Source organism: Ambystoma mexicanum, chromosome 1p, assembly GCF_040938575.1.
Source record: "Ambystoma mexicanum isolate Mex_15411 chromosome 1p, UKY_AmexF1_1, whole genome shotgun sequence".
Taxonomy (NCBI): domain Eukaryota; kingdom Metazoa; phylum Chordata; class Amphibia; order Caudata; family Ambystomatidae; genus Ambystoma; species Ambystoma mexicanum.
This window is the reverse complement of record NC_090921.1, coordinates 1,176,637,449-1,176,653,624: the sequence shown is the minus strand read 5'-3', so window position 1 is coordinate 1,176,653,624 and position 16,176 is coordinate 1,176,637,449. Positions and strand designations below refer to the sequence as shown.

The following is a 16,176-nucleotide window of genomic DNA, read 5'->3' as shown; positions in this document are numbered from 1 at the left end:
ATACGTCTTCAATTATTTCCGAAACATGAGTAAGTCCCCAGTCTTACGCAGAATGGCCGGTAGAGCATTCCAGGCCTTGGCACCTTGGATATGAAACGCTCTACCAAGCCCACGGGATCGTTTCACTCGATGTTGGACTAGTAAGAAGTCTTCAACTGATCTGAGTCTTCTTTTTGGCTGATAGATACTAACGACGTCTTTCAGATAAATTGGTGCAGTCCCAAAAACGCATTTATGGCAAATAGTTAGTAGCTTGAACTGAATTCAGGCTTCTACAGGGAGCCAGTGTCGTTTTTTCCTGGCAACGGTAATCGGCTCTGAACATTTAATCTGAAAGATGATGCGGATAACTTTATTTTGTATTTTTTGTAGTTCATGGATGTCAGCTTTACTTGCCCCACCTAAGAGTGCATTACAATAGTCCACACGTGGTAAAATGACAGCTCTCACAAGTTTGGTGCGGTTTTCGATGGAAACAAGTGGGGCAACCTGCCTAAGCACTTTGAGATGGTAATTGGTGCTCTTAGAAATGGCTGTGATATGAGCTTCACAATCTAGGCTAATCTCCATAAAAGTACCTAACGTTTTAACTTTCTGTACAACTTTAATATCGCTGCCGTCAATCCTGAAGCCTGAGTACACCTGGTCCAGTTTAGTTAATGTCTGACGAGGTCCAAATAGCATAAGCTCAATCTTTGAGGCATTTAGGCAGAGCCAATTATTAGATATCCACTGTTTTATCAATTGATACACCATGTCAACCAAGTGTTGGTCGGTATCATGATTACCAGTGATACGAAGGACCAACAGCAACCAATATTAACTTCACGTAATCACTAGACATTGGCTAACTCCGAGGTGGAGGGAGGCATGTTACACACGTCAGATGCTGAACTATATATAAACAGCATGTTTATTTTCATAACTCCGAAGTCCATACCCCAATAGTCCTATGGGCTGCAGAGCACATAACAAAAATCTGCAACATAATATTGATTAGGTGTACCCATACTATACAAACACAGTTTGTGGTCAGTATTTAACCCTGTGTACACTGTCCAGTACCAACAGATTAGTCTAGCCTCAAGCTGTCTCAAGCTGTCTCAACAGTAATTGACAATTACCCCCTCTTTGCAACAAGAGAACCTTGGTCTTACCTACAAAACCGATGTCTTTTTTGTCATCCATTTGATGTATGCTTTGCGAATGAATGGCCAATGGGTACTTGGCTTGTTGGATACCAATGGTGTACACATGTTCGTGAATTCTCTTTTTCAACAGTCACATGGTGCTATCAATGTAGTAAGAACCACATACACAAATAATACAGCACACCACATACTTAGAGTTGCAATTGATAAATGATTTAACATCATATTTGGCCAAACTGCCAAAATTCACAGTCGAGGTTTCCAAAGCATGCGGACACATCAGACAGTGCCCACATTTGTGGAACCCTTTATTTTGTAACCTATTGAGCCAATTCCCATCCTTGCTGTCTTTATGCATAAAGGAGTGAAACAAAATATTTCTAAGTGTCGTAGCTTTGCTAAATGTGATATTAGGCGTAGTGTCAATGTATTGCACCAAATCCTTGTCCAAATGAAGCAACTGCCAATGTCTCTTGAGCACCTCATGAAATTTGTGACTGTCAGCATTGTATCTCATTATGCATCTCAATTTGTTAGATTTACTCTTGTTAATGTTCATTTTGGGAGTAAGTAATTCAACTCTCTCCATTTTGCAGACTTGTTGCACCGCCTTCTCTAAGGTCTGGTTAGGGTAACCCCCCGTTGCAAATCTATGACTAAAAAGGTCAACCATAAAATCTTGATTCAAACTACAATTCCTTCTGGCACGTATGTATTCCCCTTTCGGTATGTTGGATATAACCGTCTTCTTGTGACAGCTACTGGCATGAAGAACAGCATTAACTTTTTCTGAAAGTTCTGGTCTCAAACCGATTGGGTGTAAGGCGAGTCTGTAAATCAAGGGATTCCACATCGGTGTCACTCATTGTAGATGAAAATTGAAGCCCCCAGTCATTCACGTTGAGGAATGTAACAAATGCGTTCAAGGATTCTGGGATACCTGACCAGACTATGATCACGTTGTATATGTAACGTCTCCATAGATAAGACATGTGAACGAAACACAGAGCTGGCAAACACATAGTGCTGTTAAAAGTGATGCATAGACATATTGGCCAGAGCAGGAGCAAAGCTAGCTCCCATTGCAATGCCAATGAGTTGTTTATAATAGACTTCATTAAACAAAAACACATTGTTCTTCAAAGTGAATGAAAGCAGTTACCTTGCTTCCCATTATTCATTTCATCATGTATGTGATATATATTCTCGCTTGTGCGTGGTTCAAATAATCACACAAACTGTTTCTTGTGCATATCCATACGTTGTGAAAACTCACTATAAAATCCTTCATTCATGTATTGCATTCCCCACTGAATAGTCACACCTTCACTAGGAATATTATATATTGTGAATCACGTTGAGTGATCTAGCAGCAGGCTAGCTAGATAATGCTTTCAAAATGAACCGGATGAATGGATCACGGCAGCATTTACTCATGTAATTTATTGTGCTGCACCTTTGATTTAAAGGTTACTTCTCTACCTTTAAAAAAGAATGCTACAATATATTTTAAGTCGTATGAACAATGATTGAATTACCATTCACTAAGTATCCTATTGCTCTAGCGTTTCCCTTTGAGAACCATCGGTTCGATTTGGTAACCTTGGTGATCTGATGAAGTGCTCAAAGCGGCAGCAGTTTCAGTTAGTTGGCAGTGGGGAGCAGCTTGTTCAAGTTGAACAGGAGATGTGTTCCGATTGTCATGATGCTGCGCTGAGCTGGTTCGATTGATGCAGAGCAGCGGTCATTTGACGGTCCAATGAAGTTTCAAAACCAGCACCGGTGGGTGCCTCTAGTTTAAGTGTGGTGAGCACAGTTTGAATGTGGTTCATCTTGTTTGATGCAGTAGTACAGGGATCCTGGTCCTCCAGATGCTTTTAGACCTACTGCAGGTGCTCTAGGACAGGGTGAGTCTTTTCAGGTTCTGCCCTCCCAGTTTATGTAGTTTTTGCTCATAGTGGCAGGTCCTGGTTCTCAGCAAGTGTCAATCCCAATATGCCCTTGGAGTGAGTAGGGAGCAGAGTTGGCCTCTGCCTTGGAATCCTTCTTCACCTCAATGGCTGAGGGCTTTGAAAAGATCCACTCTTCCACAAGAGGTCCAAATACATTCTTCCTTAAGTCCTGGATGGTCCAAAGGTGAATCAAAGATGTGGTGGGAGACCCACTCTTTTATAAGCAAAACTCCAAAGGGGATTAGACAAAAGCAAACCTGCTTTAAGGGGTCTAATCCCTCTTCTTCTGAAAAGTGTTCTTAGCCTTCTTGCATCATACCCAAAGTGCTTTGTGCTTAAGAAAAGTGCAGGAGACTGGAAGGAAAGAGAGGTGCAGAGAGGAACATGTTGGTGCAACCTTTTCCACAACTCTACTGAGCTCCCGCGGATTACCCTAACCCCACACCATTTCAGACCCATAGCATCAAAGGCCCTTTTTTATGCATCACACTGGAGTGAGGCTAGTCCTTTTGCATAGGGAGTGCCCTTTAATATCTGTTTTTTCAGCACAGCTCCTGCTGAATGTTTGCCTTGCTAGAGAGAGGTGTTATCTGATTCCACAAAGGATCAACATAGGCAACTCCCACTAGCTCCTACTCTTCAGTTTGCAGCAGAGAGCCACGCTAGGGAGAATACACACAGCTTGTGCATGGCTGGCCTGTGATCAAAGGGATGACATGTGTATGGTACCAATCCGGTTTGGCTTTATTAAGTATAAGAATGAACCGCCACCACATCCTAACTCAGTTATGTCTTATATTTAACATTTACAACTGCCACCAGGTTACTAGCTCTCATACTTAAAGTGGTTTTGGAAAGGTTGTGCCTATTTTAAAGGGAGTCCTTGTGCTGAAGGGTATTTACTGTCACCCTGGCTGGCACTATGCTTTTGGGACTGGAAGGTAAATGCTGTGTGGTTGATGGTAGACACAAATACCTCTGGACTGGCGATCAAACCTCAGCCTTTCAAATTAAGTCTCACATTCATACCCTTCGCTATCGGGCGTTATTCATTTCACATCTAACGACATGATGGTTTCAGTGAGACTGAATGGAAATCCTACTTTCATGTCTCAATGGTGGGGACAGTTGGGAGGATTCAATTAAAGGTTAGCCTTTCACAGCAAGGCTCACAATTGTATTCTTCTTCATTCCATGCTGAATTCAATGACATTACAAGGACATATGGCTAGTCTATGTTACTATCTCTAGATCTGAGTGGCTTTAAATCCAGTATTTCTTGATTGATACCATCTTCCAGCTCTAGCCTCCCAAAGGGAGATAGCATAAAATACTACCTGGGTAAATAATCAGTAGGGCATTAGTTCAACTAAAATAAGAATGGGCAAAAATAGGCCTTGGACCAGATGTGTGGAATCTGCAGCATAGTGATATTAGAATAATTCATTATGTCTGATGCTTGTCTTGCTATTTTAAAATAGATTTTTATTTTAATCTGATGGTTAATGCCCACTGGGCAGTCTTTTATCAGTTTATTCATTCTCTTATCTGAATCTATTAAGTAGGAGGTTAACAGAATATAAGCAAAACAATTGTATCTTAAAATAACAAAATATGATGTAGCAACGCACTTGGAGTATCTGATGCAGGAGTCGGAGGCCAGTGCTTATCTTTTGGTTCCCTCAAACTCTCTTCTTTCTGACCAAAACACCATGATTTTCCTCGTCAGGTCACTTGTGTTCTGAAGAATTTTTCAGGATATTTCTCTAAATGTTCTTAAATTATCAGTGGCCTTTGACAGATTTTGCCCTTAGAAATAAGAGTACGAGTCTAGCTGTGAGACCACCTTGCCTTGCTTGAAGCAAGTTACTTCATTCCTGAAGCGCGGCTGGTGGCTCTTCCCCCGGCTTTGACCCAGCCCTGCCGCAACTCTACCAACATGAACATTAGAAATGATTGCTGACTGCACTTCCCCCCCCACTCCTCAAGACTGCGGTTGCAGGGGATCTCAGAACATTCCAGATGAAAAACAACCTTCTGCTGGACATTTACTCTTGGCATCTACTACTGTTGCTCCCAATGTTGATTGTCTGCTGCAGTCCCGTGCTCTGGCGCAAAGCAGACACCCGCACATTCATAGTTTGTTTAAAGGTCATTGGAGCTCATCTCTGTTTATATATTTCACTTCCTCAGCTTCTACCCATGCACACTAAAATGCCCTAAACAGTTTGCTGACACATTTCATTCATATAGTTCCTTATACCCCCCCATGAACATTAAACTCTTCCCCCATGGTCTTCACAGACCCTCCACCTGACCCAATAGTCTCTTTGTAAAATTCCTGTTTCTTTCAGCCTTACCTTACTGAGCACCATCTGGGACTAACGATCCTTCTCCTGTCTTCTCGCCCCATGACATCCTCCCATCGGTTTGACCTAAAAGGTCTTCCTCTGAGCCCTGGTGGCAAAGGTGACTGCCTCACAATGACAATGCCCTTATTTCAATTGAGAAATCCAACTTGAAACATTTACTCTTGTAATCCCTGTAATATTTCCAGCACCCAGAAAATCAATTTCCAGATAGTGAGACTTTAGGCCGCTCTCACACCGAGTCACATATTTACCACTCAAATACATTTCTACCCCACACCCTAACCTCCCGATTCCATCCTCAACCTCTAACTCTGCCAAGGTACTCTGTCCTGGTTAAACAAGCTCTGATAACCAGCACCTAGCCTGACCATCTCTGGCTCTTCCCCTCCTTCAGTAGCATGTTCCAAGACCCAAGGGTCCTCCGTGCCACCCTTTAACAACCTCCAAAGCTTCCCATATTAAAAATACTTCACTCCAATCCTGAAAACAACTTTGATCTGCATCCTAGCAGTACCAATATTTTAAAAACATATGTGTGCACCAACTTCACTTTAAAATCTTTCCACGCCAACATAACAATGCTGCCCTCCTACCATATCTTCATACTGCAATATCAACTACACAAATGCAGGCATTCTGCATGTTCTATACACTATTACCCAACTACACCTATATCTCCATTGCTCCATTTTTCTTCTGTAAACGAGCAGCTCAAACCAAGAAAGTAAGCATGCCTCTCGAAACCGCTGTGGAAAGCGCTTGAGAACACTATTGGTCTCCTTCACTTCCCCACACCTCCATTCAACATAATACTTATCCTGTCAGCCTGGCCAGCCACATGTCTGTTCCAGCCTTACAACTTTCTCACTTATCTGCACAGGATTCCAGGAGGGTATCGTGTTTTCCACTTTTCAAGGACAGTGAACATACTCTTTATGGCAAGCGGGCGGCTGGGCGATTGATAAATCCAAATAAATAAATAAAATAAAATAAAATAAATAAATAAAAAGAAAATCAGGGCTGGCTGTGAAAGGGAACTGGATGCTGCAAACACCATAGCCACTTCAGGTAGAGTGCTGCTGCTCAGCCTCCATTCAATGATTCCAACCCACTATATAACTGACTCAAATAACTTTGGGTGTCTCCCTGCATTCTTTCCCCTGTGCTTCTCCTCCTCAAACCCACTAGCCTTGGCCATCCACTCTCCTGCTCCACCACAGGACGCATAGCTCAAATATTCCAAAATCATTCCTCGTAATACACCAAAAACTAACGCCAAATACACATGAGTCAGACAACCGAAACCTGTGCCCAAAGCTATTAATGGGCGTCTGCAATCCAGTCATCAAGGCCTGCTCTTATTACTGATAGAACCCCGAGCACCCACGCTCACCTATCCACTTATTCTGCTTGTCTCCCACAGTCTCATCCCATTTGCAATGTAAAGCAGAGAAGGGCCTAAAATGATACTTCTTTGCATTATAAACAATTTTACAGTAGCAGCATGGCCCTCCACTGCACAGAATCAATTGCCATCCTCACAATGAGAGTGGAAATGGGCAATTCTTTTTTTACAAATAAAGCAAGCAGTATTTCTGAAAGTGCACATCTGCTACTGCCAGCAGGGCAGCATGTCCATAATGCTGAGATGCTGAGATGAAGCTCCAGTCTCTGCAGGAGGGAACAGTAACTACTGCAAGTGGGAGAGAGTGCTACAGTTAGCCTATAAGGGAGTACACATTTTACGAATCATTTTTACCGAACGAAACAACAAACAAACAAATACAGATTTGTTTTTTTAAAATACATATATATATGGGGGGTGGGGTAAGGGGTTAAAACGAGTGGGGAGCGGGTTGGAGTGAGTTATAAACAAAGGGAAACAGTAGTTTCGAGGGGGGGGCAAATTAAAAAAAAATCATCTTTTTTTGTGGTAAAATGTTTTTGTTCTAAATGTTTTTGTTATTTTTTAATTAGTTAATATCATATGGAACCAGTGAGTACATCGCAGTGAGCCATGTACATGTAAATCTGCAAAGATATGTTTGAAGTATGCAAGTGTTTTTTTGGCAAGGATGACTCTGCCTTTCAATCATATGCAGTCAATAAAATGGTTGCCATGGAGTTGAGTAATAGTATCATGCTATTTTCAATGATGTGAAGCTCCTGGCAAACCATGTGATGCAGTGAAGTTTACGCCGTGAGTCAGGTAGAATCTAGACTGTGGTGATATTGTCAGAGTGGAATGGCTGCTTAGGTCTCACTTCATTTTTGACCACACATTTGGGATACTATGATTCTCCACAACCCTTTAAGAATAGGACTTTTTTTTTTAAAATGTTGTCTGGTGTGTGTGTGCATTTGCATGTCGTTCTGCGTGTGTGTAGGTGTGTGTCCATGTTCCCAGAAGACTCCCCCATTGGCCAGAGTGCTTGTCTCCACCGCAGGAGCCAGGGTCTTCCCAAGGCTTCCTCTCAGCAGTCTTCAGGACAGCATTGTGCTTGACAAGCCCCTCGTTAAGAAGAGAACATCATTTAGCCATGCCAATAGCTCCTAAAGTGAGGCTAAATACCCAAATTGATCTTTTTCTCAACTCGATGGGGCCTTCACACAACCACAACATTCTTTGTGAAGATGAAGAATATAAGCCCAAAATCACATGTGCATCAGATGTGGCAGTGACACACCAGCACCTTGCATCCTGCTGCTGCATCCATAAACACATAAGTCATTAAAACACATCTTTTGGTTTAAATCTGTGGGATTACATTTCAACCTCTCAAAGTTGTAATGATGGTGGTTGTCTGACACTGAAATGTTGGTCCAATTTAACATTTTTATTGAAATGAATTGGGCAAGAGAAATATTTTGGGGATTCAACCCTGTAAATGGATTGAAAAAGGAGTGTATAATGCTGATCAGACCTGCAAAAGGAGGATTATGAGCGGCCACAGAGCCGGCTGACTCAAGACCCTACACATGGGGGTACAATGTGGGATAAAGTAGGACCAGATCCTGCAACCTGTGGCTCTCCAGGGGTTCAGGGCTACGATTCCCACGATTACGCACCACTGCCTATGGACTATGCTGGCTAGGGCGGATGCGAGTTGTAGTCCAAAACATCTGGAGCACCAAAGGTTGCAGACCCTTTTAGTAGAATGACTCATGCACCTTAAATTGAAGGTCACTTGGGGACTTCTGGGTAGAACTGGATCAGGACTCTCCAAATAAGGGTCACTTGAAGGGTATGTATGGGGTTTGCTGCCTTATGACTCTCACAATGTTAGTTCCGTGACAAGGTTGCCCCTCAACCCTTTACATTAGGGCCCAATGGTAGGAGGCTGGATCGGGAGTTTCACCTTTATAGTTATACAACACTACATTCCTTAGGTGCGGGTCGATTTCACATAGAAGCATTTGTAGCCTGTGTGTGCCATCTTAATAATGTATATTTCAGTAGCATTGCAACCTCTTATATTATGTCACTTCAAGGACATACCAGACCCTTCGTTTGGATCTGGCTTGCTTGGCTCTTCATAAACATTTCTGGATTTTCCTCCTTAATTGGTAGGGAAGACACTCCTGGCAGATGCTATAGACCTCAGCAACACAGCCATTCTGCCGACAGCAGAAGGTTCATGATTCTGCGGTTTCTCTGGATATGTTCTGCACCAACGTAGACCTCGCCGAGCCTCCACACAGAACATATTTGCGAGGCCATATTTGGCATCGTAAACGGTTTCCTCGGGGGGAAATGTGTGTGAGGAGCCACAAAATCTCAGCGGGAGCGGAAGAATTCAATAGAAATTAATTTGTCGTTCTTCTCTTTAGAGAGATGAATGTCAGCTGATGAGCACAGCCCTTCGGGAAGGAGTTGTGTGGCTCCTCCATGAGGGATTGACTCGCCTGCAGACAGTGGCTGAGCCGGATCTGTGAGGTGCAGATCATCAGGGAAATCCTGGAGCAATACGACAACCAATGTGACACTTGCGGTATTCCCAAGGGATGATCAGAAGGCAGGAGATGAGGATATGAGAGGACAATTCTTATGCTGTTATTGGTCACGCACAGATTTGGATGAAAAGTAGAGACCTATGTCTGCATCAAAGGAATAATATCTGAAGGAGCAAGCAGACATCACAAGCAGGTGTTGGTCTTTCTCTGAGGTTGGGGAAAAAAGAAAAATATATATTTTATTCTGCCCTAACCATCAGCAGAGGGGATCATTGTCAAGTTAAAGAAGGCTTATGGAAAAGTCGTGACTGGCCAATAGGGCAATGGCGGCAGGATAAGCACAACATGAAATTGTGAGTTGGTCATCTGGCCCAGTTACATCACTTAGGGTACTGAGTTGTTGATAGATTTCACCAATTATACCATGCAATGTTATGTGAAATGCAGCACACAATTGTTCCAAAAAAGAAACCCAGGTATGATACAAAAATGTTTTCTTTAAAACTCATGAATTGCAATTTGCGAATGGCTGCCACTTTTTTGGAACCCAGGGTATTTTTTTGCCCCAGTCTGGTCTAGTGTTTTAGATGAAGGGGGCAGACGCCAAGGCAGCAAGGCACACTAAGCTGAGCACGTTTTGCAATCGGGAGCTGGGGAAGGAAGTGAGGGGGGGGAGAAGACACTCTTACCTTGCGCTTCGAAGACGGGTACCGCTGCAACACAAAGAAAACACAGGCATCAGGACTTGCAGAACTGGCTCATGTGCAACAAATTACAGAGCGACGTGCCTTTCAATGATTTCAGAAGCTTGAGCAATACAATTAGGAAGTTGCTGTGATGGGATTGGGGAAGTTCGTCGTTTATGGTGACTCAGGATGTGAGCAAAACTCGTGTTTTTGCTGTCATCTGTGCGCTCTTTCCCATTTGTCACACAAGATCCTGAACTAGATTGCTTCCTGGCAGCTGCAGTGTCTGGCGCAAGAGCCCTGCATGGCTGCTCTGGTTATCTTGCACTCCGGTGAGAGAGTTCACTAAGCACATCTGCTGGAGAAACCCCAGTGCAAACTGCAGAGCACAGGTTCGAACTGCAGTTGGGTCACCCACAGCTTCACACTTCTAAGCTTGATAACATGTGTACTATTGAGAAGGATGATGTAAATCGTAGGATTGTGGCAGACATTCCGTAACAAAGAAACGTCAATCCATACATAAAATGCTAGTGGCATTAGGTGGACGCCACATGCAGTTTTGAATTCTACTAACATTGAATGCAATGTTCTAGAGAAAGGTGCTACTGATTTATAAGGAAATAGGGCTTCTGCTGGTATAGGTTCATCATTAATCCAAAGGCAGTGATTTCCTGATGACAGACACTAACCCTGGCAGAAGGACAAGTGCCCGGCCGCAGGAGGCTGTCACTGACCAGAGACTAGTGACTTTATGCGTTTAGTGAAACACTTTGCAAACTTCAGAACAGTACCTAGTTCTTCAAGAGCTGGATACACATATGTTAATGACAACATGCATTTTAAAAATAGTAAAGATTCCTACTAATAAAAACAGGGTAAAGCCAACGTTAGGGCACAGCCACTCAATCCAGAGGCATCAAAAAGTAAAGTCTACATAAGTTCTGAATCCACTGCTAAGCTACATCTTTAGGCATGCATGCTTTTGACAATGTGTGTGGTCTCATATAGAGGACATTCCCAAAGACAACTGTGCATTTGCAGTGTAATAAATGTGCATATTGTAAACTTTTAGCGTGCATACACATTCGCAGTATGTTGCACGAAGTTAAATACTCGGTTTACAGCATGTGCGCAGGGCTGGACAGGCCTGGAGGGAACTCTGGAGATTTCCTGGTGGGCCTCTGCACTCTGGGCCTCTTTTGTGTGGTATAGGAAAAACAACACAACAAGGAAATGGAGTCAAATCAACATCATTCGAAACCTGTGGACTCTGCAGCGCTACGGCTGTCCATGAGTATTAGCCAAAATTCAAGATCTGAAGGAAACCTGTTAAAAAACTTTCCATCGAAAAAAGCAAATCTGGGCAAGTACAGGGGCTCTCAATAGCCATGACTGATAGAAGACGAGACCTTGAATGAGTTTTTATCATGGAACACATGTGGGTTCAAACATTTATTTAATGAATTTGAATTCCCCTTGGAACATGTGTTTGTGATATGTCTACAGGAAACTTGGCTCCGTAAAACCCCAATGTGCGATGGTTTCACTACTCTCTTAAACCCTGCGAAAAAAAATGCTAAAGGCCGGCCAAGCTCTGGACTAACAACAATGGTGTGAATAACGCAAACATGGTCAGCCTTGGTCATGACAAATCCAAACCCATATGTGCAAGGCACCCTTAGCCATACGATGGCTAAAAGCCCTCAACTAAGGAAGTACTTATTGGTCATAAATGGATATTGGAATCCTGCAAAAATTAGCACTAAGGACTTCCTAAACGCTATTTTATAGCTAAAAAATGTGGCTATGTTAGCCTACAATAACCTGACAATAATCTGTTGTGGAGACCTAAACTGCCCTGGTTCCAGTTTGATGAATCTCTACAGATATACAAGCGACAAACTGATGTCGCTGTTGTGGCTAGAGGGCAGAGATGGCAAAAAGAAATGACGACGCGTGACTTTGTATGCTCAACGGTCATGTAAAAGGTGACGTCCCTCCAAATACAATGTGGCACTGTCAAATAATGCACAGTATACTCGATTATATCTGGGTATCTAGAAGCTTTGAATCAAAGATCTTAGATCTTCAAGTTCTAAAAATGAACCATAGTGACCACAGCCTTTTGCACTTCTGCTGCATGATGGCCACGACTCCTGAGGCTGCCGTATATCAGAATGCCCTAGAAACAAATTGCAAGGGCAATCGTCTCCGACTGAATGGAAAGCAGATCCAAGGACTTGGGATGAGGCTAAAGAATATCTCAGCGATTCAAGGTATCAACTACATCCCGCTGCTAACAGATTTCACTTCTGCCGCAAAATCATCCACGTTCTATGGGCCGTCGCATCGACATTGTTACAGCAAAATGTTACACAAAGCAAAAAAGGCATTACGCAAAGATCTAAGAATAATAAGAAAATGTCGGCCAAGATCAGAAATACAAGATGCAGTGAAAGCAAGACATGCTCTCTATAGAAATTGGGCAAAATCACACGTTATTGTCATTGATCAGGACCGAGCTGAGTCAATGTTGAATCTACTTCTGACAAGAAACACACGCGAAATCTGGCAAATCTTGAATACGGACCTTTCAAAATGCACTCCAATGCTAACGAATACAATTTCAGGAGAGGCATGGGACACGCACTTCTCTTTGGTATTCCAAAAGTCCAATATTGCGACAGTTCCACTGACCATTGCTGATGACACACAGTGGGATGTGGAGATGTTGCACGAGGAGATTGTTAGAGCCATAAAAGTACTAAAAAACTTGGGTGCAACCCGGACCTGACCTGATCTCCAATGTCGCCCTCAAAAAACATTCAAGTGAGTGGGCACATTTTTTTTTGATAATCTGTTCACCAAAATTGCAGCGCTAAAAAAACTGCCTGATTCGTGGACTACTGCAATAGTGGTAACAATCCACAAGAGGGGCAATTGGGACGATCCAAACAACTATCGCCCAATTGCCCTGCTGGACACGATTGGCAAATTATTTGGTTCAAATCTAAGGCTAAAACTCGCAAATTGGGCCAAGATCTCACTGATTGTGGACACTCGCCAAACCGGTTTTACGAAAGGTGTCGGTGTTGACGTAAATCTGTTGATTTTGACCATTCTGAAACTGGAATCGCTAAAGGCAAACGGAAAAATTCATTTTGCCTTTATAGATATGAATCAGACCTTCGACAGTGTGAATCATGGCCTACTCTGGGCAAAACTGGCAAAATGGCGTTGTCCGAATTCCATTCTCGAACCAATAATTGCCCTTCATGACCAAACATCTATCAGAGTGCGACTAAACAACAGCGCCCTGTTATCTAATACCATCTGGTCCCACAAAGGTGTCAAACAAGGCTGTCCGCTTGCGGCGGAGCTTTTCAAACTATTCTTGACAGATCTGCCAATCCATCTCGAGCAGGTTCCCTGTTTCTCGCCAATGATTAATCAAATACCGATTAAATGCATCATATATGCGGTTGATTTGGTGCTGATAGACAGAACACAAATAGGTCTTCAGCGCCTTCTTATAAGTCTGCAGGCGTATATGATCGCGAATGAACTGACAATCAACACAGCAAAAACAAAAATCATATCAGTTGGAAACTTCAAATCCAAGAAAGACAAAGCTTTCAGATGGAAAGTCGCGGATGCCCAAATCGCTTCTGTGGACTCCATAAGATACCTAGGCATCGAATTTAACAACTCTATCTGCGAACATCATTGGGTCAAAGAATTAAAATCAAAAATGCTGATGCTCGCTCGGCAAACTGCGAAAATCAATAGGAACTATGGAAAGTTCTCATTGGAACCTGTTTTAAGATTCTATCTCCAAAAAGCTGTGCCAGTCATAACTTTTGGCGCTGAGGCAGGGTGGAACATATGCAAAGAAACCTGGCAAATGCTATAAGGGCTTTTCTGGCGACATGTGCTAAGGCTGCCAAAATCAACATCAATGACGATACTGCGACACAAATTATCTTTAAACTCGCTACATAGCAGAGTGGTTTGGAACTCTATCATGTCAATGCGCAAGATGGTGCTAGTAAGCACGAGCTTACCAAATTTTTGCTGAGTATGCTCCTAACAACCAAAATGTAATCAACTTGTGGTTTCGCAAGTTATTGTCATTTTTGGCAGCCACAGACATAACCAATCAAGAGATCATAAATCGCCCGCAATGCGCAAAAAAGAAATTTGACAATTGGTTTTGGATTGTAAATCAACAAAAGCGTCAAACAATCCAATCAATAAAATCCATGAGATGTGACCCAAAAAAACTAAACGCGCATTCACGACATCTACTGCTTTGTCCATCTCGCCATCATCGTGATCAATTCCTTAGGTTTCGGATAAACATCCTAAAAACGAAAGAAATACTCTGGCTAAGGAACGACAAATCCATAAAAGATAATCTTTGTCGCTTTTGTGGAGTGTGTGTCAAATCTTTGAGACATTTGCTCATTGAATGCACCCAGACAGCAAACCAACGCTTTTTACATCTTGGGAAGTTTGCCCCACTTGACAACAACATGGACGAGTGGTGGGCTAGGTGCACCTCTGGGAACAACACAAAACTTGTTTGTGCAATTGTGAATTACTTGGACATGATTTTGGCAGTAGACGTCTAATGCAGCGCATTACTGTCAATTTTGCATCTTCTCCCTTGAGTGGTTTTGTGAGACTGGAATGAATGAATTTAGGAGTTGTGTTGCTCTTAGTGTAAAGACATGAGAGAGTGAATGTTAAGAAAATTGCCTTGGTCCGAATTTATTTCTAGTTTTTGGGAAAGTGTGAGGAACTTTTTTTGAAACAAAAGTTTGTGCTTTGTGTATAAACTGCAGTTTATTTTCAAAGAAAAAAAAAGAAAAAGGTTGGGCTTGAAAAAATGTGCAATATGGGGCCACTAGGGCCTCTTTTGTCCACCCCTGCATGTGCGTATCATGCTTACATACATCATGCCTCGTGCACGTGTGTGTATGACAAGAGTGCACGTGTATATTTATGCTCAACCTGTGTCATTGATGCTTACATTCTATGTTTGGTTCAATATGTGTTGGCATGTTTTTGCTACTTTATGCATGATGTTACCCTATGCTATGCTCTTTGCCCTGTGCCCTGCTTTGAATTTCTAAGCTTAGTTATGCTAGGTCATGTCATGTTTAAACTGCAGAGATGTTTTCTTTTTTTTTTTATATCGTGCGACACAGTTAAACAATAAACATTCCACACTTAATGTACCTAAGATTAACAAGAGAAAAACACAAAACAAAGAATACAATGTAGCAAGACCCAATTTAGATAGATTTACAAATTAGTACATTTCAAATTATGTATTTATTTAATTTATTATCAGTTCATAATTAAACTTTTACAAAATCAATCAAATATATATATTCACATTTATACCAATTCATATATGATATATAATACATAATACAAAATACAAAACATTCATAGCATTGCATAAAACAAAATATTAAATATTTTCTAATTTAATACTATCAATATTTGATTGACATTGGGCCTCATTATAAGTATGGCGGTACAGTAACAACAGCGCCGGTAGTGCTACCGGCGCAGTTGCTACCGTACCGCCATACTACGATCTCGCTCTGCGGCACCCGTGAGCACAACTCGTGGATGCACTGGCACCATTATGAACGGTGCCGGTGCATCCGAGCTCCCCATTCCTATTCCCCTTCACCCAATAACAAATCATCACAGGAGGAAACCATTTTTAAATAGAGTAAACGTTGTTTTACTTTTAACAGAACGGAAAAAGATGTAAATCCTGATTCAAGTGTAATTGCTTGAACCAGAAAACCCTGGTGTAATCCGAATTCTGCGTGCCAGATTTTGCCTTCAAGTGTCTTCGGCCAGTTTGTGTGAATCTTGGAGTTTGGTTTCCAGGCTATATAATATGTCTGGTACGATGCAAAGTGTATAGATTTATATATTTTAAGCAGACCCTCAATCAAAGATCCACACAAAGTATGTGTGAACCTTTTTTTAAGCATACATATACTTAAAGCTTTAGATGTAACATGGCTCT

At 42.1% G+C, this 16,176-nt stretch overlaps 1 protein-coding gene across 5 annotated transcripts in view; it reads right to left on the bottom strand.

Annotated features, from left to right (window-relative positions):
• HCST (hematopoietic cell signal transducer) overlaps positions 1-16,176 on the bottom strand; it is a 176,776-nt gene that overhangs the window by 72,555 nt on the left and 88,045 nt on the right. For all 5 annotated transcript variants that reach the window (XR_011260190.1, XR_011260191.1, XR_011260192.1 and 2 more), the window contains one exon: positions 10,119-10,142. Coding sequence is in view for 2 of the 5 variants with exons in the window: in XM_069604884.1 (XP_069460985.1) it covers positions 10,119-10,142 (24 nt within the window). In the remaining 3 variants the exon portion in view is untranslated. The remainder of the gene's footprint in view (positions 1-10,118; positions 10,143-16,176) is intronic.